The 24,045-nt window shown below is 40.4% G+C and overlaps 1 protein-coding gene across 1 annotated transcript in view; it reads right to left on the bottom strand.

The window, feature by feature from the left end:
* SEMA5A (semaphorin 5A) overlaps positions 1 to 24,045 on the bottom strand; it is a 320,602-nt gene that overhangs the window by 209,056 nt on the left and 87,501 nt on the right. Inside the window, exon 4 of the mRNA XM_061995060.1 lies at positions 853 to 952. Coding sequence (XP_061851044.1) covers positions 853 to 952 — 100 coding nt within the window. The remainder of the gene's footprint in view (positions 1 to 852; positions 953 to 24,045) is intronic.

Raw genomic sequence — 24,045 nt, 5'->3', positions numbered from 1 at the left:
GAAATAGTAGTAACTTTTAAAGAAATGTTGCTTTTACTGCATTGGGTCTTTGACAAGAGGCAGAATTGAGAGGTGGCATTATTTTTATACTCACTGATTATTCCACAAAATCATCCAAATCTTACTCCACACTGTTTCAAAAGACTTCATCAAAAGCACAAGTTTAAATGAATGTATTCCTTGCTGAGATTAGGAGCCCAGATGAACAGTACAGAGGGGGAGAGACTCATACAGATGTGACTTAACACTGCCTGTCTCACAGAGCATTTTACAGTTCTGTATTTTGAACCTCATTTTCAACTAAGAAACAAATTAGGAAACAGACATGTATTCCAATGCTAAACCTAACAGAAAAATGCCGAAAAAAAGACTGGAACTTCATTAATTTAAGAATACAATATATTCAGAAGGCAGATTTCAGTAATAATTTTAGATTACCACTAGCAGTGCAGTCTTTAACAGATCGTATCTGACATTGTACTTAAAAATTATTAGAATCATACAAGTACAATGAGCAGCAGTGTGTAGCCACATTTGGGATCATCATAAACTTTATGCCACATTAACGTTCGTCACGTTTTCATACAGCATCTGCCTGTTCCACTGCATGTATCCAAAGTTTGAGAGTACTGCAAGAGAATCCTCTCTAGAACAAGAATAGTGTAAGCTATTGGGCAGTCCATCTTTTAACTTTAGTCAGGAATAAGAGAAATAAACATACATGTTAATTTTAATGGGTCTGGAACGCAGAGAAGTCACATGAGAGCAAGGTGATGTTAGAATTTGACTTAGTATTACTTATCAACAAGGACCAAAATCCTGTCTGATGCAACATGAAAAGAGATTTCTTACCTTGCTCCAGCAATAAGCTCTCTTTGTCCTGGGTCAAATGTTAACTGTGAGAAATCCACAGCATCTTCTGCTCTGAACACATGTAACCAAGAAGCAATTTCTTGAAAAAAGGAAATCAAGAAATACAACTGTTACTGTAAATGTCGTAGTTGTAGTACATCAGTTAGCCAACATTACGTTTGCTGATACTATGGGGCTGCAAATTTTCTTAGTCTGGTCCTCTAAAGAAATGTAAGACACCTTTACACCACACCATATAATTCACACCACAGGCCTGTAAAATATGTAAAGCAATCACCTAATACATGTTTGAATGAAGTATTCAGATTTTGATCTGATTTATAAGACAGATGTGATTTTTATCTTAGGTAAAACAGAAAACATCACAGTACATCTGCAATTCACTAGTACATACTCAAGTAAAGTCAGATTAATTTTCCATGCATCAAAAGCAGCTAAGGACTAGGGGGTTTCGAGGTTTTTGCTTTGCTCTTTAAAGGACAAAAATATTGACCAAAAATGGGAGACAAGCAAATTTGACTTTTTGTTATTTTCACAAAAAAAGTGAGAGATGAGGGATGAAAAAGGGAAAATGCTTGGCATTCAGGTGAACTTCCTGGATTTTTAAACTGCCTTTCCTGGACCAATTTAGTGCTATGTAAAACAAGGCATGCAAATGGATGATCTGCTGAAAAGCAGCAAGGAGTGTTACTTGTATTCAGAATATGAATCGATTTCTGCTTTTAAAATTAAAAAAAACATCAATAACTCCATAACAGAATCTTAAAGATTTCCATTAGTATTGTTCACTGGATGGGTACACAACAGTGTGGCTATATGAACACAAACATTGTGTTCATTATGAGACACAGAATACATAAAATTCCTACAATTATATAAAAACATTCTTTAAAAAAATCAAAGTTGTACAAAAGCCTCATCCTCTAGAGTTTCTCTCCTAATTCTCAGGATACTGAGCATTTTTCATTTTATTTTTTTATGTAGTTACAAAGCAGTGGTCCAGAACATATGTGAAAGCTGAAGAAGGCTATGTATGTATGGGACAATAGGCTGTGGAACTGTCTATTTGAAGACTACCACTTGAAGAGTATTGATGTGAAACAATCAATGAAAAGACAAAAGGTGAGCACATGGACATTATCAACCCCCTTGAGAGTGCCATAGCAATGTAATTTTTGATACTGGTATCACCAGCTGCAGCTCAGGTTTCTAACATGCATTCTAAGCTCTTTTCTTCACTCATGAGCATGGTCTTCCTTTTGCAGATGTATGGATTGAAATAGTCTATGTCTGGTGCCTGTTTCAGGACAATTTGTTCCTGATTTAAAAAATAAAATGTTTTAGCACAAGTAGGTCATACCTTCCTAAGGAAAGGGCCCAGGAGAAAAATGATATTCTGTGTTAAAATGTGTCCAGCCATTGAAGAGAACCACTAAATGCACTGTGCAGAAGCTGTATCACCACATACACTTTGCAAAAACAGATGGAACCCTGCAACAGAATCACTTGGGTGTCAGAAAACTAACTCCTGCATCTTTAATGAGACCTTGTATGTGTCTGGACAATTTCAGGCTTGTAATGCCAATTTGTACACATTGTACACGTTGTAGGTAAATTCACTGTTGATCCCATCTGCATTGGATGTATTCTCAAACCAGGGTTTGAACACTGGGTGAGAAAGACCATGGGGTCTTATTAAACAACTATGATTACAATTGCCATCAGTTACTACTGCAGATGTTGTGCACAGAACCTAGCAGGATTCTGTATGTACTTATTTATCTATTTATACTAACATACATAAGGCAATCAGGCAAGCCCATAAAATACCTTTTTAAATTTTTTGTATTTGATTTTGCAACCTTCTCAGTCCTGCCTTTTGTATGAAACAATACATTGCAAAGTCCTAAAAAGCTGAGAAATTAGGTAGGACAGGGAGATGAGGAAATCCAGATGCATGTGTTGAAAAATCTCACTTTCTGGAGAAAAAGACCAAAAAAAGAAAGATAAATAAAATTATGCTTATCAGCCAGCATATCTAATATCTCCACAAATTCCCTTTGACATTTCCCACAAGGGACAGAGAATATGCACATGTTCTTCACAGAAAAAAATAAACAATACACACTCCCATCCAGAAGCAGCTCTCAATTCTGAGAAATATAGAGAGGCTACTTTACTTTGTATCAAGCACTGTGACTAGAGCAGAAACGGATGAAAACCATTTTATAAGGTAGTAGAAATTCAGACAAAATCATAATACTGATAAATAACTGATAAAACTGGAGAACAAATATTCTGTGCAAAGGCTGCAAAAGGGGCAAGCAAGTGATTGAGACCAATTCCAGGTTTGGGGCGAAGGGGCAGGGTCCAAGCAGGGCAAGGCAGGCCTGGGCTACAGAACAAGAGACTGAAATCTCTCTGAAATCCCCTCTGACCCTTCAAAATATAAATTAGTTTATCCTGTCTTTCTTGCCATTCAGCAGCGTTCTTGCTTGAGGGAATAAGGTCAGAAAGAGCAAGTGGCAGCTAGAGCTGAGTTTTTTTCAGCAAACACTCTGAAACTGCATCTCATGTGTGTCACACAGGAATAAACCTTTATGGGATAAAGCTACAACTTTATGATACTTCTGTAAGGGAAAATAAACAAAAAAAGCCCGCCACCAACAAAAATACAAACAAAAAAGACAAAACCTGAACACCAAAATCTAGCTGAAAAGCCTTAAGTGAAACGAGACCTTTCAGTTCTGTGTACGAGCTATCTCCTTAGAGTCAAGCAAGATATTAATGGTCTATAAATCATTTTTCCTCAAATTAAAATCGCATGGTAAAGTACGTAGGCAATAATAATTTCACTTTATTAACAATTTTCACATAGATTCAACATGACAAGCTTTACAAAATAACACAGCTATAGATTTTGTATACCAGAACAGTACTATAAATACAAGTTAATTAAGCTGGTCTACTGACATGTAACATAATTGTACTGCCTGTTCATCACAGGTGACAAACAGCAACATCCCTCCTCCTTCCAACCTAACCCTCCTCTTTCCCACATTCCCATGCCTTTCCTCTGCCTCCAGTTCATGTGCAGCACAGGATAATATTTTTCCCCCTTAAAAACTAAGTGTGCATGTTTACTGTTCTGCAGACATCCATGGAAGACTGTATGATAGTATACATATAGTCATGACAACAGCTGGTCTCCGACACATGCTGGGTCCTTTTGGTACATTCAAGACATAATCAGCCTTAGCAGAAAACACTTTTGGTTTATTTTTTTTAAATTTTTATTACAGGACTGAAATCCACAAAAATCCTTAAAACTCAAAAATGTTCCTGGAAAGAAAATGCACATTTTCCCATAGAACTCAAAATGGATATGGAAAAAGCTGGATTGTAAGTTACAGCTCTCCAACATGCTGTGAATCACATGCTATAGGCTTTCCTGAGGGTTTCAGGTTCATAGCTTAGATTTAATAGGAAACAAAAGTTTTCCAATGCTTTTTGCATACCTATTGCAAGAATCAAACATACTGAAGCCTCCTCAGCTCCTAAGAAAGGTCAAGGGAGTCTCCAGAAGAGCTTTAAAAACAAAGCAGGTTAATAATCAAAAAAAGCTAGGCAGGAGGAGGTCAGATACTCATAGGAAAAATGGACCTCCAGAAGTCTGTCTAAGTTTTTAATTTAGTATCTGTCCAGCAGGCCATAGCTTGTTTGGTTTACGTTGTCCAATGAGTTCCCTAGGGTTGAGCCCTGCAGTTCATTTCAAGTGAAACAGTAATGTAAATTAATTAAAAACCTAAGTTTCATTATTCATCCCTTCAAAGTTGAGCTACAATAAACAGTACAATAAATTGAGAAAAGATGAATAAGGAATAGAGTAGTACGTTTAGGACTGAATTCAGAAGTGATCTTTAATAGTAAATAAGAAAGTTAAAAGATAATGAAGACCTCCTGATTTCAATAAAAAATTAACATAGATATTAAAAATTTTAATAGGGTTTGTGGTGTAGGTATGTGACACTTCATGCCACGGTGTCCTTTTTGAAAATTATGAGCACAAATTTAAACATGCACAGTACTGCATTCTTGAAGAAACTCTCTTAGCAAAATATTACTAATAATAGCAGTAGTGACAGTAATAACACCACCACAGTTGAAAACTAGCAGATTTGTATTTTAACAGAAGTCTCTTGGTGGCATCATAAGAAAATAAAAATATAATACCACATGCTAAAGTTATTTCACAGTTAAATTGTATTTAGTCTAAGGATGATACAATAATCCCCATCTTCATGAAGCTGTATAATTATTTAGCCTAACTTAGATCTCCGCTTCCTGTGATACTCAAGTTACATCACTATCCTCTTCAAAGGCAGTGAGACAAGTCAGAAGTCTCCACGATGATATGCCAGGTTGAGTCCGTTACATCACCCCTGCTGTTCTCGTGCCAACACCATTAACTGCAGGGGAATCTATTAAGCAAGATGCAACCCCTGGCAAGTGGCAACTCACCTGTTCACTCATTAAGAAGACCCTGCTTTGGGATTTATTTGCAACACTCCCCCTTCAAGGACACAGGAACTCTTATGAACACTTCAGGACTCCATTATCCCTAAATATTTTAAAACCAGGGCTAAGATAAACAAGATTTTCTTCAGTAATTTCTATGTGTCATCAGTATCAATTCAGTATGATTATTAAGTCCTCATTTAAAAATTCCCATTATAATATAAACATAACCATGAATAATAAATTAACTCAGAACAACTTCAGGAAAACAAGCATTGTTCAGTATTGGAAAAAAATAGAAGAAAAATGGCATGCCAGAGCCTGTTGCACCTTTTACAATTCACTTTTGTCTATATTTTTTCCCCTACATTTCCAGTCATCAGTATTTTCTAGCTCTTCCATTGTATTCTGACCTCACAGAAATTCATTAAACCTGCCCTTGCTGGTAAGTCATTGAATCACTGCAGATGAAAGGAAAAAAAGTTACCATAGCTCAAAAGAAGAAAGGAAATAAGTGCAAATGCTATTCCATAGGTTACAACAAAAAAGAAGACTACATCCTGATAGTTCCGCCAATGAACAGTTGTACTCCTGAAAGCAATCACAATTTACCCAATGCTTATCCAAAAGGGGCTGAGGGTCAGTTTGTCAACAACATAACTTACATTTCTAGGACTTACTCAAGGCACACGTTGCTCAACACTTGTGCACAACAGGTCTGTATCCTAAATAATTTTAATAATAGAATCATAGAATTATTTTGGTTGGAAAAGACCCTTAAGACCATCAAGTCAAACCACTAACCTAACACTTCCAAGCCTAACACTAAACCATGTCCCTCAACACCTCACCAATAAGGTTTTAAAAAAATAAAATATGCACACAATGGGAGGAAAGCAACTATAGTTACAAACATATGACAACAAAAGACATCATATATAGGTGTTTTTTTTATTCAGATAAGCCTCTGAAAACACAGCTGCAAACAGACTTTTGGCTCAGGCATCAAGGCTTCTAAAGTTCTTTTTGTAATGGAGAGAAAAGTATGCTACACCTCAACAAACCTGCAGACCTCAGAAAGTCCACCACAATTATAGTGGTTTTATTGCTGGTACATAGTGTTTAAACTCATATAAAAGAAAGTTATTCTTTATATATTTGTGAAGTTGTTCTTTAAAAAATTTGTTATTCATGTACATTATTGTACATTATTTAATGACTTGAAATCATTCTTCACATATTTGCACTTAGTTTGGACCAAATTCTTCCTCTATCCTGGTCCACTTTGCAAAAGCTCTAGGCTAGAATGGGCTTTTCTCAATGGGTATATTCTTCTTGTGTTCATAGAACCTTAGAATTATAGAATAGTAGGGGTTGTAAGGGACCTTTAGAGATCATCTAGTCCAACCCCCCTGCAGAAGCAGGGTCACCTAGATCAGATCGCATAGGAATATGTCCAGGCGGGTCTTTAAGACCTCCAAGGAAGGAGACTCCACAACCCCTCTGGGCAGCCTGTGCCACTGCTCCGTCACCCTCACAGTGAAATAGTTTTTTCTTATGTTTAAGTGGAACTTTAGTGTTCCAGCTTCATCCCATTACCCCTTGTCCGGTTGCTGGATACCATAGAAAAAAGGGATGTCCCAACCTCCTGACACCCACCCTTTAGATATTTATGAATGTTAATAAGATCACCCCTCAATCTCCTCTCTCCAGACTAAACAGCTCCAGTTCCTGCAGCCTTTCCTCATATGAAAGATGTTGCATACCCCTGATCATCTTGGTGGCCCTGTGCTGGACTCTCTCCAGCACTTCCCTGTCCCTCTTGAGCCGAGGAGCCCAGAACAGTTATTCCATCACTTTTCCAGGGATGGAGGTGAGGATGACCGGCCTGTAGTTTCCTAGGTCATCCTTCTTGCCCCTTTTGAAGACTGGTGTGACATTGGCCTTTTTCCAGTCCTCAGGCACCTCACCTGTCCTCCATAATTGTTCAAAAATGATGGAGAGAGGCTTAGCAATCACATCAGCCAGCTCTCTCATTCATTATCCATTAAATCATTACAAGTGCCATTTGTTTTGAGGACAAGCAAAGTCAAGACAATCAAATCATAAATCAAAAATTCTAATAAATATAGTAAGCACAGCAAGTATTTTTCCATCTTGTTTACAGAAAAAAATCATTCTAGGAGTTAGGAATACCCCAGCAAGAACAATTCTCTCATGATACTAATCTCAAAATCTGAGCACAAACATCTATCCCGCTACTTGCTATTCTTCCATGAGCTCCATGGTAGAATCTGAACACTCTGAAGATGACAACTCAGTGCAAAGCAGAGAAGGCCTGCCTGTTACAGACTGCCTTTCCAAAATCTGTAGTTCCAGACATATGCTTTCTATATGCAATGACACATTGGCAGATCTGCTTCCAGGACAATATACCTCCTTTTGCTTTATGATTGTGACTGCTTAGGCAGGTCGTCTTGCAGTATTGTATCTCTAGGATGAATGGGTCTTGCCCATGCTGTGGAGCTCTCTTCCACAGGAGGTTTGGGAAAAAGCCCACAGGGAAATGCTGTAGAGTGCCTGTTGCCTAGGCTGTCCATGCAGATTCCCTGGAGGATGGAAAGACAGAAGAACTCCAGGTCAACACTCTGGGCCTTAACCCTTTTGACACGTGTCCTGGTTTCAGCTGGGATAGAGTTAATTTTCTCCCTAGTTCTTGCTACAGGGCTATACCTGGGTTTACACTGAAGAGAATGTTGGTAACACTGACAACATTTGGTTGACAATTTGGTTATTGTTGAGCAGTGCTTGCAAGCCTTTTCTGCTTCTCATTCTGTCCTGACAATGAGTGGGCTGGGGGTGGGGGAGACTGTGATCTGTGCATGTCATGGGTTTGTGTGGAGCTGCTTTTTGATTGGTAACAGCAGGAGGGGGGGGGTCCAGTGCTGTCCCAGTACTCAGTTCTTGAAACATACCTCAGCTCTGAGGTGAACCCACCTCCAACCTGGCTGGGCCAATCTGGCACCCCTGCTATCATTAAATAATGATATAAGAAGAAGAGAATAAGAAAAATTAAATAAGAAATCTGCAGTGGAAGAGGAGATGAAAAAGTGATACAAGATGGAGGTGACCATGCAGACCCTGTAGTCAGAGAAGGAGGAAGGAAGGAGGAGCACCAGACCAGAGATCCCCCAGCAGCCCACAGTGAGAACACAGGCTGTGCCCTTGCAACCCATGGAGGGCAATGGCAGGACTGAGAGCCACCAGCAGCTCTGGGTGAGTACGCCCAGGTGGGCAGAAGACTGTGTGAGGAAGCGGCCATGGCACAGGCCATGCTGGAGAGCCTACGGGCCGCAGAGACACACACAGGAAGTGGAGAGGAGCTGCAGCCCTAAGGATGAACGCAGATCAGAGCGGTCTGTGCAGGGCTGCCTGGTGTGTGAGGGATCCTGTGCTGGAGCAGGGAAGACCAGCAAGGAGCTTACTTGCCCTGAGGAGAGACAAACAGCAGGAGCCATCAGGAAAAGACTGTCTGAAACCCCCATTCCCTGCCCCCCTGCACTGTTCATGGGGGAGGAGAAAAAGACACCTGGACCAGGGCTCTGAGCCCAGGAAAGGAGAGCGGTGTGGGGAAGGTGGTCTTAAAGGGCTGGTTGTGTTCTTCATCATTGCATCACTCTTGTTTTATGTTTGTTATGTTTTGGGGGTTTATATTTTTGGTTGTTGGTTGATTAAATTAATTTGTTTTCTTCTCCAAGTTGTATAGTTTTGTCTGCTTTGCCTGGTACAATAAGTGGCAATTGAGCCCTCTTTGTCCTCAAGGAGTTCCAAAGGCCCTTGGTTCTTACGGCTGATCAGATGGGCTTAAACCATGAAAGTACACAAGACGCTGGGAGGGAGCAGGGCCAGGACAGCTGACTCGAACTAGCCAAAGGGTTATTCCATATCATGTGATGTCATCCAGTACATAAATGGGGAACTTGGCCTGGAGGGGTGGATCGCTGCTTGGTCATCAGTCAGCAGATGGTGAGCAATTGCATTGTGCAACACTTGTGTTTTCTTGGGTCTTGTTTCTCCCCAGTACTGTTATTATAGTTTCTTCTTATTACTGTTATTCTAGTTTAGTTTGGTTCCATTGTTATACTTGTTGTTATTTTAACACACAAGTTTTTATTTTCTTTTCCAATTCTCTTCCCCATCCTCTAGGTAGTGTGGGGAGAGGGAGTGAGTGAGCAGCTGTGTGCAGCTTTGCTGCCACTTGGGCTTGAACCAACAACACGGTTCCTAATGCTGTCCTATGGCAAACATTTCAGAGACATAGAAAATTAACTATTAGTGTTTCTTACAACAGTAGAACTCAAGTGTGGTACCAGCATTGCATTTTAGTTCCAAAGCAGAAGTTGTATATAAGGAGAAAGAAAATACTCAAGTAAGCTGATCCTTGGATGCAAAGCACATAAACACTCCACTAAGATGAATTAGAGGTCAGGAAGGCTCCTTTTCTGTTAATTTTTAGTATACCAGAAGGATAAACTACTGTTTTAAGAACCTTAGTCAAATGGGAAAACAAGAAAAAAACAACTCTTTAACATTTAAACCTTATAGAAAGTGACAAATCTGTTCTTAAAATATCAAAAGCCCAAGTCAATCCCAGCCCAATGCCCCAGTGAAATTTTTGGTCCACCTGTTACCGACAGTTGAACATAGTTAGCATGTTCACTTTTTCATATATAAGATACAAACATCCAGATGTCAAGGTGAAGGAGGGTCATGGATCTAACAGATCTAACAATCTTTGCTACTAGAAGGCTCTAATAATCTAAATGGATTACACCACAAGAAGACTTGATGTAACGTATGCAGGGAAAATCACTAGATCAGTAACAAAAATATGGCATCAGCTGACACCAGTTCATGCTTCTCTGTAAAACGAAAGGACTAGGACAGACATGCCTATTACAATACTCATAGAATCATAGAATGCTCAGTATTGCATTTTAATGAAAAAGACATTGCCTGTAGCCCTTACCATAAAGAACACATTTATACTGGGGCTGTGTACGGCACTGACTTCAGTAATACAGGATTAAGAGTATGTGGACATCACAACTAGGTTTCTAAAATAGCGTTCTAGGAATATACAAGAAACTAAAATATTATTTCTTCCTGCCAAGCTAAAAAACCCATGATTGTTTAGACAGGGTTAGCTAATGCAATCCAATCCTCTATAAAAGAAAAGACAGAGTTATGACTTTGCCCAGTGTGATTAAATCAGAAACCACAAACTAAGATTCCTCTTTCAAGTCTTACTGCACTACATTTGGTTCTCCTTTAGGAACATGAAAACGTGTCAGATCTCCATCTGCAGTGCAGAGCTCATCTTTGCTAATAGAGAGAGGAAGAAATAAAAAACTAGAAAAAAAATCAACCTCAAAACTACAGCTCCCTTTCAAGATCCAGTATTCTGCAGGTCTTTTTACATCACAAAGACAGCTGCCTTCCTTCTACTATTCAAACACAACTTTATACAGTCTTGAATCTTTCCTCTCTTTACAAAAAGAACTTCAGAGGTCAAGAAATAAATATTTAGACCTAGCCTTATCTAGAAGCAATACCAGATCCCCAAGCTCCTTTGTACTTTAAATTGTCCGTAAAAAAACAAATCTCAAGAGTATAAACCTCTTGACATTTTCCAGAAGGTTCACTACCTGCTTATTGGGACTTAGTTTTTTAAACAACTGTTAGACATTCAGAATAATTTTGGAGTTAATGAGGCAATGTTGTAAGTAATTTATTGATTATCAATGGGAAAAACTGAAAATCAAGCATGAAGTGTATGTTTCTTGACTTTAAACAAGTGAATTTGAACTTCTTTCTTAAATCTACTGTAAATTCTTCCCAACTCCTCACATCTTTAGTTGGTTCTCTCAACAGGCACTAAGTCACTGCCTTTGCAATTTGCCTACCACTCTCCAGGCAGGGAAGGCACAGTCACAGCAATCGCCTTGCCCTGCTTCCTTTACCTCTTCTTACAATCTGCTCTAACCTCCAAAGTCTCAAGGTCTGAAATCCACACTGCATTCCTGTCTTGTCTTGCCAGAGATTCCCCAGCTAGAAATACATATTTCTGCATTCTTATGTGTGCGCATATGTCTATTACTGGGATAATTAAAGGGAATTTGGGTTCTGACTGTCTGTGCCCTCAGGGAAGAGACAGTAACATCTGCTGCAATGACTACTTATTTCTTATTTTCTGAACAAGAGATTTGAATTGTTTATGCTTCATTGTTCAAACACACACATTACATACAAATACAAGAAGATTTAAGGATAAAAAGATTGAACTCCCACCTAGATGAAAGTAGTTTCAGTGCTACAAGGACAATTTTTATATACTCAGAAACACTTCCAAGTTCTAAAGAAATTATGCAGTGACGAGGTACAACCATGATATACAATTACAGCCCCTTTGAGTTTTCTTTCTTTCAGCATGAAAGTAGAGCCACACACTATTCCAGGAAAACAAAACAAAACAAAATCGAAAACAAATCCCAAAAAACAAATAAAACCTACTTTTCATAGTTGTATTAGCCATCTGGAAAAGATCTCATTAACCATACCCTTCCCACTTGTAAGGAAATAAATCTTTGACTAAAACATGGCATACCTGATGTTACAGTATTTTTAAAATTATACAGTATTAGTCATTTGAGGACAGCATTGTATTTAAAAACAATAGCTGAGTATACTTAACAACAGTTTAAATAGCCAAGAACTGTGATTAAAATAATTCAGTTACCTGGTCTTCCTCATCATATTTTGAACAAGAAATGTAAAGTGACTGTGAAGTAAGCCAGGAGTTGAAACAAGATTTCCAAATTCTAGTCTCCTTTAAAGCAAAAGGCCTATCAACCTTTACTAATGGTTCAAATTAGGAACCATGAAGATATCATGCTAGCAGACTGCCATGAAGGAAAAAAACAAACAAGCAAACAAACAAAGGGAAAAGGAGAAAGGAAGAGACAAAACTGAAGTATCTAAGTTTGAGGAGGCTCAGTTCTGGGGTTTCCCTTAGGATGCATATAAATGCAATAGAGACTCATGTTTGTCTACTTGCAAATTGCATTCAACTGTCATTCTTACTCTGTTTACTCATCACATACATCTGTTCTCATAATTTTGTAATGGAATATTTGTAAGTATCAGCCTGAATGACATCACTGTGACATAAACTCAAATCCACTGCTGTAAAAGCACAGTAAGGACTGCAGTCTGCCCTTTCACTGTTAAGAGTCTCCACTATCTCAGCTGTGGGAAACTGCTGTCCTCTTAGTAATCACAAAACTTCATTTCCTTGAAGCTGACAGAAGCAGATTTAGCAACTCCACTCTTGTGGAATGGTGGAATGGTTTACAGATTGTATCATTTAAACTCAAGATTCCTGTGTATAAACACATATACATGTTTAGGCAAAGGAGGAGACATCCGGGCCAGAAACATAAAACACATAAAATCTGCACAATTAAAAAAAAGCAAATACAATAGTATTAAGATTAAGGTGACTGGAAGCCTGCCATCAGATTAAAAGAAGATTACAGAAGGGATGATGAGGCACAAGAAAGTATAAAACTTTATAAACACCGACAGTGCAAAGTTACGTAGAGGTGATGAAGCAAAGATCCAGCCAGTTCAAAAAAAGAAAATTTCAGGGAGTGTTCAGCACCACAGCACCATAGTGAGAAAACAGTAAGGCTAAGTTCCCATGCTTTAAGACACAGAAAACCCTAAGGGACTGCATACATATGAAAAGACTATGTTATATAAAATTTAGACAGAGGGCACAGAGGGAAAGACCAGAAGAATCATGGAATCGTAGGGTTGGAAGGGACCTTTAGAGATCTAGTCCAACTGCCATGCTAAAGCAGATTTACCTCCATCAGGTCACACAGGAACATGTCCAGGCGGGTCTTGAAGACCTCCAAGGAAGAAGACTCCACAGTCTCCATGGGCAGCCTGTGCCAGGGCTCCATCACTCTCACAGTGAAATATGGTTTTTTAATGTTTAAATTGATTTTTTTGTGTTCCAGCGGCAGATAGAATAGAAAAAAGGGATGCCCCAACCTCCTGACACCCATCATTTAGGTATATGTAAGTATTAACGAGACCCTCAAATGATGAGAACACACTGGTGAGAAGACAAAAAGGGAGAGAAAACCTCAGTGAAACACAAGAATTATTATTCTGTACCAGACATGTTCTTTCCATGGAAGCATAGAATCCTAGAATGGTTTCAGTTGGAAGGGATCTGAAAGATCATCCATTTCCAACCATCCTGCCATGAGCAGGGACACCTTCCGTTAAACTAGGTTGCTCGAAGCCCCATCAAACCTGGCCTTGAACACTTCCCTCATAGTAAATAATTTCTTCGTAATATCTAATCTTTACCTACTCTCAGTTTAAAGTCATTGTCATACAGCTGATTTCTAGAAACAGATTCGCATTTCTCCCCTCTTTCCCTCAAGAAAGCTTACTGAATTGCTGAAGTTGTGATGCCTTATAATGCCTACCCAGTCATTCATGGAGATATGCTAAAAGCTGTAATTGCTGCATGTTTTTGTTGATATTTTCTTGCTCAAATTGCAAACAAGCAGGCCTATTTCTTTCATCACTAAGCAACTGGTGTTTTGGTTGCTTGAATTTCAGAGGAAAATAGAATTATTTGAATATTTACATAACTGTTAGCATTTAAGTCCTGAAATGTTTAAACTAGTTCTGCTCTTTGATGCTATTGTTGTAGACTCAGGTAAATGCTCAGCAGTCCTAAATATGAAGCATAAAGCCAACTGCCTACAGAATCATGTTATTTTTGTGGGAAATATCTATGCTTCAATTAACAAGGTCTGGTTTCTAGAACTGGCCGTCTTGAAATGATGCATTTTTACTTGTGTTGGCATATGAATATACTTCACTACTTTCTTTACATTGTTTTAGCATAGTATAGTTTTTTTATTCTAACAATTCTGCCCAAGACTATAGCCCATAAAATATTTTCAAGTCTGAAGATATTTTATACAAGAAATACAAAGACCAACAAAACAAGTCATATTGTAACAAAAAGGGTATATAAGGTAAAGCCTGACACTACTCTTGGTAAGAGCTTGGAGCCATGACTTCAAAGTAGTACCCTCCGCCTCCTCCACTCCCCCACTACAAAAAAAAAAGGAAAAAGTTTTTCCTTCACATCTCTAAGATTCCTGGAAGCTGTACAGCTCCAGGCAAGACCCAAGGGTGAGCAGGGTTTCCCCAGATCTCTCAGCCAATGCAATAGCCAGCAAATGACATTCCGGTGATGGGCACTGTAGGCAGCGAGCGGATGCCACTAAGTGAGTGCAAGACAGGCCCTGGAAATGCCATTCAGAACCTGGAAGGGAAGATCTCTGGAATGGATTTTTTCAGAAATTTTGTCACTGTCAAGTACAAAAAACAGAGTTGCCCAGAATCAGGGTGCCAGTAACTGCAATTGTCACCTACTTTCATGAACTAGTGGTCTAGGTTACCTCAGGAGAGGAAACCAAGAAGAACTGAATTAAGAACATTGCTTGTGAAACAGAGCTCATGCTGCTGCCATGGGAGTCCAAGGCAGGCTGTATGGGCACCTTTGCCAGTGGTGGAGCCTGCAGGGTCACCTGCTCCACAGAGTAAAACTGTAGTCTGCCATGATGACCATGCATCCACAAGCCCCACAAAGACCTGGACACAAACAGGTTACACCTAGGCAAGTTAAAAACAGAAGTCTGTCAGCTCTTTAGTCATACAATTGTATCACCCATATATGTGCTCTTACTCTTCAATGAATGCTCATTAGCTTTAGAGATGTTGCAATGCAGCTCCTGAAAAGGGAGAAGAACCAAATTCACATGAAACAATGTAAAGATTATGCACAGGAAACTTAAAACTTCAGTAAAACCTAATTTACATAATGCCAGATGATTTAAGAACAACTGATATGCCTTATTAATCCTTTTTCCAAAAGGTAGATCAGTAGAATATTCACACTGACAGTTGTCAATAGAGTATACCTTAAATATCTTATGAAAAAAAGTAAAATAAAATCTAGTGAAAAAAAATTAAAATGGAGAAAAATCAAAGAGAGATTATGCCTTGTCTTCTCTGTAAACACACTAAAACTTCTAGTAGACAATGGAACTTCAGCTGCTTAGAAGCTGTATTTCTTAGTTGCTGAATTGTTTCTTTAACATATTCCAGTTTGGATGTGTAACTTTTTAGTAAAAATGTTTGTCTCCATTAAAATGCATGTCTTTGGAAAAGAAAAAAAAATAAAAAAGAAAAAAATCCCAGATTTTAATTCCATCTGTTTGGACAGCTAGTGGAATGTGGCAGGAGCCTCTCACTCATTCTGTTGCTTCACTAACAACTAGGAAATTTAATTTCTCCTAACTTACACATTGGGCCAACAGGAAAGAAATCACACAGAATCACTGAATCAGCCATGGAAAGGCTACAGAAGGCTCATAGGACGAGTCTGTGCAGTTCACTACCACTGCAGCCACTGCTGACTTTCAGTTATCAGAAACTTACTAAAATTAGTAATATTTTATGACGATCCAGCATATGGCTGGGACACCAAAAGAACTGTTAATTGATGCCTGTTATAAAACATAGTCTCTTCCACAAACACACAAAAAATAAAAATGCCAGTTTGAAATTTCTTTGTTTGGATAATGCAGTCCGTGCCCTACTCTAGACACCAAAGACAGTGGGCAATTCAGGGGAAATAGTAAGGAGATAATATCTTTTAATCTTCAAAGGTATAATTTTTAAAATTAACTGAAAGCAGTTGCAAGTTGACATTGCTCAGCATACACTTAGTCACCTGTATGAAAGTAAAGGCAAACTTGATTCATTATCAGAAAATATAACTGCTGAGGAACTATTTTCCTCCTTAAGACAGGTTGGTTCTTGGCAGTATAGTGAAAGCAACCTCATAGTCCCATTGTTCAGACAAACTGAAGTTGCAATATTTAGCAATCAAATTTTCTTCACTAATGAATCATCTTTATTTAAAAAGAAAAATCCCAAGAGGACAGGGTATGGAAAGTAATATACCTTAACCCCACTGCTGAAGCTGGCAGGAAGTATTTAAAGTGCATTTTTGAAAACCAGTGTAAAGAGAATGAAAAAGGAATAAAAACTGAGTACCCTACTAGACTTCTATTAGTTTAAATGCTAGCTTGCAACAAGATCAGGGAAAAGAGAGGCGAGTACAAACAAAAACAAGTTCATACACCATGTATCCCCTCATTCAGCTGACAAGACATTTCCTCTCAGAATATGTGAAGTGCGTGCACTCCATATACAAACCACATGATAAAATGAGCAGAGTGATGTACTGAGTTAGACAAACGTCAAGGGAGGAAACTCTCTGGTGGTTAGATGATAAGGTTAAGCAAATATATTTCTTAGGATTCTCAAACCAAGGAATCAAAAAATGATTGTGGTATTTTTCTCCTCTGGTTAACCTCAAGTAGTAATGAAGGGTTTATGTTCATTTCTTCTATGGGTTGAGACATGATATTTTTGAATGTGTTTATTCAATAGTTAACTCACTGAATATAGCTTTCTAAAAATATGTCAACTGATGCTTTTTTGTTGAGACAGCACACCCTTGAATTCTTTATGGGAGTATGAAAAAATGAAATTGCCCCAGAGCATATGATCTCAGCTGTACACTCAACATCAATTAAATTAAGTTCAAAACTGCACTTTATTTCTAATAGAAAAGTCTAAGAGTTCCAACTTCATGCAGTTAAAACTGCATGACAGTCAATATTTACAACTTAGTTGGATCAATTTTTTTTCCAGTTTACTCTCACACACAATTAAGTGGTTGGGACAGCATGGAGTCTGCCTACAGCACATGTCTTCAGCTGAGTCTGCGAGTTTTGACAGGTCTGACAGTTTCAAAGTTCAGCAAATGTGATGGGAAACAAAGTGCCACTCTAACTCCTTTTACACTTTTTTTTTTTTTTTTAATTCAGTAGCAAAGTATCATCTCCATCTACCAGAGAGCTTCTGTAGTCACTAAGTGCTTTGAAATCTATCGAACTATTTAGACAGAGAAGGCAGAGCTACTGAATGTGTTCTTTCCCTCAGTATTTCCTCCTAAGACTAGCCCTCAGGAAGTCCAGCCCCTGGAGAAGAGAGAGAAACTATGGAGGAAGAATGACTTTCCCTTGGTTAAAGAGGATTGTGTTAAGGATCACAAAATCATAGAATTTAAAGGGCTAGAAGGGACCTCGAAAGGTCATCTAGACCAACTCCCCTTCCAGACCAGGACAATCTAGAGTAGATCACATAGGAACTCATCCAGGTGGGTTTTTAATGTCTACAGAGAAGGAGATTTAACAACCCATCTGGGCAGCCTGTTCCAGTGCTTCCTCACTCTCACAGTGAAGAAATTCTTCTTTGTATTTCTTTGGAATCTTTTTTGTTACAGCGTATTCCCACTACCCTTTTTCCTATCATTGGACATCACTGAGAAGAGCCTGGATCCATCCTCCTGACATCTATGAGGCAAGTTGGACATCCACAAATCCATGGGATCTGATGGGATGCACCGAGTGCTGAGAGAGCTGGCTGATGTTATTCTTAAGCCATTCTCCATTTTTAAAAATTCATGTAGGACTGGCAAGGTGTGTGGTGGTCTATCCCTGGCTGAACAATAACCAAACCACACAGTTACTCACTCCTCCCCACCTCAGCAGGATGAGGAGGAGAATCAAGAGAGTTCTAGAACCTTGTGGGTTGAGATAAGGATAATTTAACAGAACAGGACAAAGAGTAGGCAGTTGCAGTGCTGGCCAAGGGACCCAGCAAGCGAGTGCTGCCCAGTGTCACTGTTCCCCTCCCGCATCCCGATGTGCAGCCAGACAGTAGCTTCAGCTCCAGCACTTGCAGCAGCTGAGAGCCTCAGCATGACATCACATCCTGACCACGCCCCCTCGCGGCGGCTGGGCAGAGTTAATCCTATCCCCGCCTAACCCAGGATATTATCCACCCCTTATTCTATACATCATGCCCAGAAAAGGCACATTTTTATCTGTCATTGATATCATTCCCTTAGTCCATGGGCTGTTAATTTAGTCCATAACTTCAGGGCTCCATCTCTCATAGCAGTCTTCCAGGTTCCTGCTCAGATTATAACAACCTGTTGCTTCAGCTTCTCTGGTCTCAGCTTGGCATGCATGTTCTTATATGAGATCACCTCTTACTGAAGAGCATGCTCAAGGACGGAGGTTGCCAGAAAACACACAAGATATAGCAGCAGATTTACAGTAACATGAATCAGACCCACAAATCCACAGGCTATTACTTGAAGTGCCTGTATTGAAACTGGCTCTGTTACTCCAGTGCATGAATACAGCCATTGCAATGGGACAAAGCCCTGGGCCTTTAAGACAAAGTGATGGTTATTCAGTAACTAATACCAACTAGTTTAGTGGCTAGTCTCCATAAAAATCAAATTCCCCTGGGGTATGCATTAAACTTCCCCATCCTTCCACATCACCCACCAAGTATATCCAGGTCCTTGGCCAAAACCACCCCCTGGATGGCATTGCCTTTGCCTGAGGCAGGATTGTCTCAAACTGTCTTTCATAACAGATTTTTCATTCTTACTACAGGGACTTTATCCCATTCCACAGTGTGTAGGAGTTCTGATTCAGCAGGGCCAGCCTGATTAACAGATACCCTTGTATTGACTATACAGGTGGCCTTCGCTAGATGTATGTCCCAATGTTTGAAGGTCCCACCCCTCATAACTCTCAATGTGGTCTTTAATAGTTCATTGTATTGTTCAATTTTCCCATGGTGAGGGCGTAGCGCTTGCCTTGGTGAGTCAGTGGCAGTGTAATGTAATCAATCTTCCAGACCTCTCCATATTTATACTTGAGCCATCGTCCTTCATACAACAGAGGCTTCAACCATTTGCCCTGTTTGATAGCAGCACATATCTCACATTCATGAATGACCTGTGCCACAGCATCCAAGGTCAAGTCCACCCCTTGATCTCGAGTCCATCTATAGGTGGGATCTCTTCCTTGATGTCCTGAGGCATCATGGGCACACCGAGCTACAAACAATTCACCTTTATGCTGTCAGTGTAAATCCACCTCAGCCACTTCAGTTTTGGCAGCTTGGTCCACCTCCTGGTTGTGCTGATGTTCTTCATTGGCCCAGTTCTTAGGTATGTGGGCATCTACATGTTGCACCTTCACAACTAGCTTCTCCAGGTGGGCAGCGACATCTTGCCACAGATGGGTTTGTCCCTTTGTAGCCATCCCCACAAAGCATTTGTCACCATCCATGAGTCAGTATAGAGGAATAGTATTGGCAATTTTCCTCACTCAGCGATATCTAAAGCCAGCTGGATGGTTTCCACCTCTGCAAACTGACTTGATTCACCTTCTGCAGATTCAGCAACTTGTCATAGGGGACTCCACACAGTCACTTTCCACCTTTTGATGTTTTCCCACAATACAGCAGGACCCATCAGTGAACAAAGCATATTGCTTGTCACTTTCTGACAGTTTATTGTATGGTGGGGCCTCTTCAGCACCTTTTCAGGCAACACTCCAAAGTCTTTGCCTCTGGCCAGTTGGTGATCATTTCCAGGATGCCTGGGTGACTGGGGTTTCCTATATGAGCTTGTTGTGTGATCACTTCTGAGGCAGCTCAAACTCCTTCATATGCTGCCAATATCTCCTTCTCAGTTGGAGTGTATCAGGCCACGGGTTCTTTGTATCCCCGACTCCAGAACCCAAGGGATTGGCCTCGAGTCTCACCAGGTCCTTTTTGCCAGAGGCTCCAGGTAGGGCCATTCTCTCCTGCTGCAGTGTAAAGCACATTTTTCACATCTGGTCCTGCCTGAACTGGCCCAAGGGCTACTGCCTGAGCAATTTCTTGTTTTATCTGTTGAAATCCTTGCTGTTGTTCAGGTCCCCGTTTAAAGTAATTTTTCTTCTGGGTGACTTGATAGAGAGGAATTACAATCATACTGTAGCTGGGAATATGCATCCTCCGAAACCCCACGGTGCCTAAGAAAGCCTGGGTTTCTTCCTTACTGGTTGGTGGAGACATTGTTGGCAATATCCATTGGGATATGCTGATGACCATCTTGCCATTTTATTCCTAAGAACTGGGTCTCCTGTGCAAGCCCTTTGACTTTGCTTTGTCTTATGACGAAGCCGGCAATCAGGAGGATTTTAACTGTTTTCTTTCCTTTTTCAAAAATGTCTTTTGCTGAATGCCCCACATAATAATGTCATCGATATACTGTAGGTGTTCGGGGGCCTCATCCTTTTCCAGCGTAGCCTAGATCAGTCCACGGTAAATGGTAGGGCTGTGCTTCCACCTCTGGGGCAATCAATTCCATGTGTAATGAATGCCTTTCCAGGTGAAGGCAAACTGGGGCCTGCACTCAGCTGTCAATGGAATTGAAAAGAATGCACTAGCAATGTCGATGGTGGCATACTATCTGGCTGCCTTGGACTCCAGTTCCAGTATGTCCGGCACAGCAGCACTCAGTGGCAGCGTGACTTCATTCAGGCCACAATAGTCTACTGTCAGTCTCCACTCTCCAGTAGACTTTCGTACTGGCCATATGGGGCTGTTAAAGGGTGATCAAGCCCTGCTGTTAAAGGATGATCAAGCCCTGCTGATCACCCCTTGGCTTTCCAATTGACGAATCAGTTTGTAGATTGGAATCAGAGAGTCATGGTTGATACAATATTGCCACTGGTGCACTGTTGTGGTTGTGACTGGCACTTGTTGGTCTTCAACTCTCAGCAGTCCCAAAGCAGAAGGGTCCTCTGAGAGGCCAGGCAGGCTGGACAGCTGTTCAGTTTCTTCTGTCTAAACCACTTTCCATCATCTTCAGTAAGTCGTGGAAAACAGGAGACGTGCCTGAGGACTGGAGAAAGGTCAATGTCACGTCAATCTTCAAAAAGGGCATGAAGGATGACCCAGAAAACTACAGGCTCATCAGCCTCACCTCCATTCTTGGAAAGATGATACAACAACTCATCCTCAATGTTATTAATAAATGTTAATAATGTTATGTCTTCTATGAGGGCATAACTGGCTAGATGAGGGGAGAGCAGCGGATGTCACCTACCTTGACTTCAGCAAGGCTTTTGACACTGTCTCCCTTAACATCCTCATCAGAAAGCTCAGGCAGTGTGGCTTGGATGAGTGGACAGTGAGGTGGATCAAGAGCTGGCTGAATGACAGAGCCTAGAGGGCTGTGATCTATAGTACAGAATCGAGTTGGAGGCCTGTGGCCAGTGGAGTTCCATAGGGATGGGTTCTGGTGCCAGTCTTGTTAAACATCTTCATCAACAACCTGGATGAGGGGACAGAGTGTACCCTCAGCAAGTTGGTTGATGACACCGAACTGGGAAGACTGGCTGATTCCCCAGAAGGCTGTGCTGCCATTCAGCGGGATCTCGACTGGATTGAGAGTTGGGCAGAGAGAAACCTCATGAGGTTCAACAAGAACAAGTGCAGAGTCCTGCACCTGGGGAGGAACAACCCCATGCACCAATACAGGCTGGGGACTGACCTGCTGGAGAGCAGCTCTGCAGAGAGAGACCTGGGAGTCCTGGTTGACAATAAACTAACCACGAGCCACCAATGTGCCCTCATGGCCAAGAAGAGATGCATCAAGAGTGTGGCCAGCAGGTTGACAGAGGTTCTGCTCTCCCTCTATTCTGCCCTGGTGAGGCCTCATTGGGAGTCCTGTGTCCAATTCTAGGCTCCCCAACTCAAGAGAGACAGGGAACTTTTAGAGAGAGTCCTGCGCAGGGCCACCAAAATGATCAGGAGCATCTTCCTTATGAGGAAAGGCTGTGGGAACTGGGGCTGTTTAGTCTACAGAAGAGGAGACTGCAGAGGGGATCTCATTAATATTTACAAATATCTAAATGTTGGATGTCAAGAGGCTGGGGTGTAGGCACAGATGTAGCTTGGACCAGCCAGCTTGAATAAAGATGGTAAGGATAAGTTAATGCAGCTGGCAAGCTACTCCAGAAACAGGTGCTGCAAGTTAATCAATTGGGCCCTGAGTGATCTCATGGGCAGAAGCAGCATATAAGGAGGTAGCTAGCAAAGGAAGGGTGGCTTTGAGTCAACTCTGGTGGTTGTACTACGTTGCCCCTGTACATCTCTGCACGTGCATTACTTAGACTCTCTACGTCTTCAAGTGAATATTACCTGCACTACTACAACACTGGGGCATCATTTTTTTCTGTTGTATCCAGTGAAAGGAGAGGGGGTAATGGGATGAAGCTAGAACACAAAAAGTTCCATTTAAACTTAAGGAAAAACTGTATCACTATGAGGGTGAGGGAGTCCTCGCACAGGCTGCCTAGGGAGACTGTGGAGTCTCCTTCTTTGGATGTCTTCAAAACCTGCCTGGATGTGTTCATGTGTGACCTGATCTAGGTGAACCTGCTTTGGCAGGTGGGTTGGACTAAACAATCTCTAAAGGTCAATTCTAACCCCTACCATTCTGTGATTGTCTAATACGGAAATATATGCTAAGACCAATAATGTCACACTATTAATCTGGTGTGTCCATTCTGTCATCTGCATGTTTCCTTGCTTCCAGTCCTATACGTTGCACACAATTTATAACCTCTTGACTCCAACGTCTCTACTGGATTTACGCTATATTGATGATGAATCCTGAGTACACCCCTGTATCACATGCAGACAAGCTTGGGAGGGGATATAACTTTTTTGTTTTTTAAAGTCTGATATTCAACAGAGTAGCACACCTTAGCGCATCTAGAGGCAGTCTCCTCCTTGGAAAGAAAGGATCTTAAAAGAGGTACTATGCATCAAAACAGTCCCAGCACACAAAACACTGAACTGCACAGTACTTGCCTGCTTCTGTCAAACCATTCCATTCTTAGAGGTCTGCTTTTATATATATCCGATCTCTGTGACAGTTCCTACCACTTGAAATATAATATGAGGAAATTTCCAGCTTCCAAGTAAGACACAAAGTTCCCTATTCTAGTCTAGGAAGAACCTACGACAACAGATTTTTAGAACTGAAACATTTTCAGAACTACAATAGACTTTCTTGTTTATTCCAGTTTCTGGGAGAGAGAAAAGGTACATTACACATTCCTAACTTAAATTAGGCAGATAAAGAAATTACAACATGAATAAATAATACTGTGTAGAGGAGATACAAAATGAGCAAGATTTTTAAATCACATAAAAAATCTTCTGAAAGTCCATGTATCTCCTGTGCTTCTGCAACTTTTCTTTCGTCTTCCATCAGCAAAGTACTCGAGTAAAGGTTCTAAAACGGTGGGTGAAATTCTTGCTGCCTGACATCAAGAGACATGTCATAGTCTTCAGTTAAAACTCTTTAGCTGAGAAAATCAGTGATAGAAACACTATATGCCTTTCTACAAAAGGCAGCTTGACAGAATCATCATCTAAGTGAGAAGGTTTTTTGATGAGCAGAAAGCAAGCTTTTTCAGGAGATACATTCCCTTTCATATTTCACAATGACAACTCCTAGGGACAAGTTTTTCTTTTATTAGGTTTTTGGTGGTT

Source organism: Colius striatus, chromosome 4 (genome assembly GCF_028858725.1).
Source record: "Colius striatus isolate bColStr4 chromosome 4, bColStr4.1.hap1, whole genome shotgun sequence".
In the NCBI taxonomy this organism is placed as follows: Eukaryota; Metazoa; Chordata; class Aves; order Coliiformes; family Coliidae; genus Colius; species Colius striatus.
The sequence above is the reverse complement of the archived record's forward strand: the minus strand, read 5'-3'. Positions and strand labels throughout refer to the sequence as shown.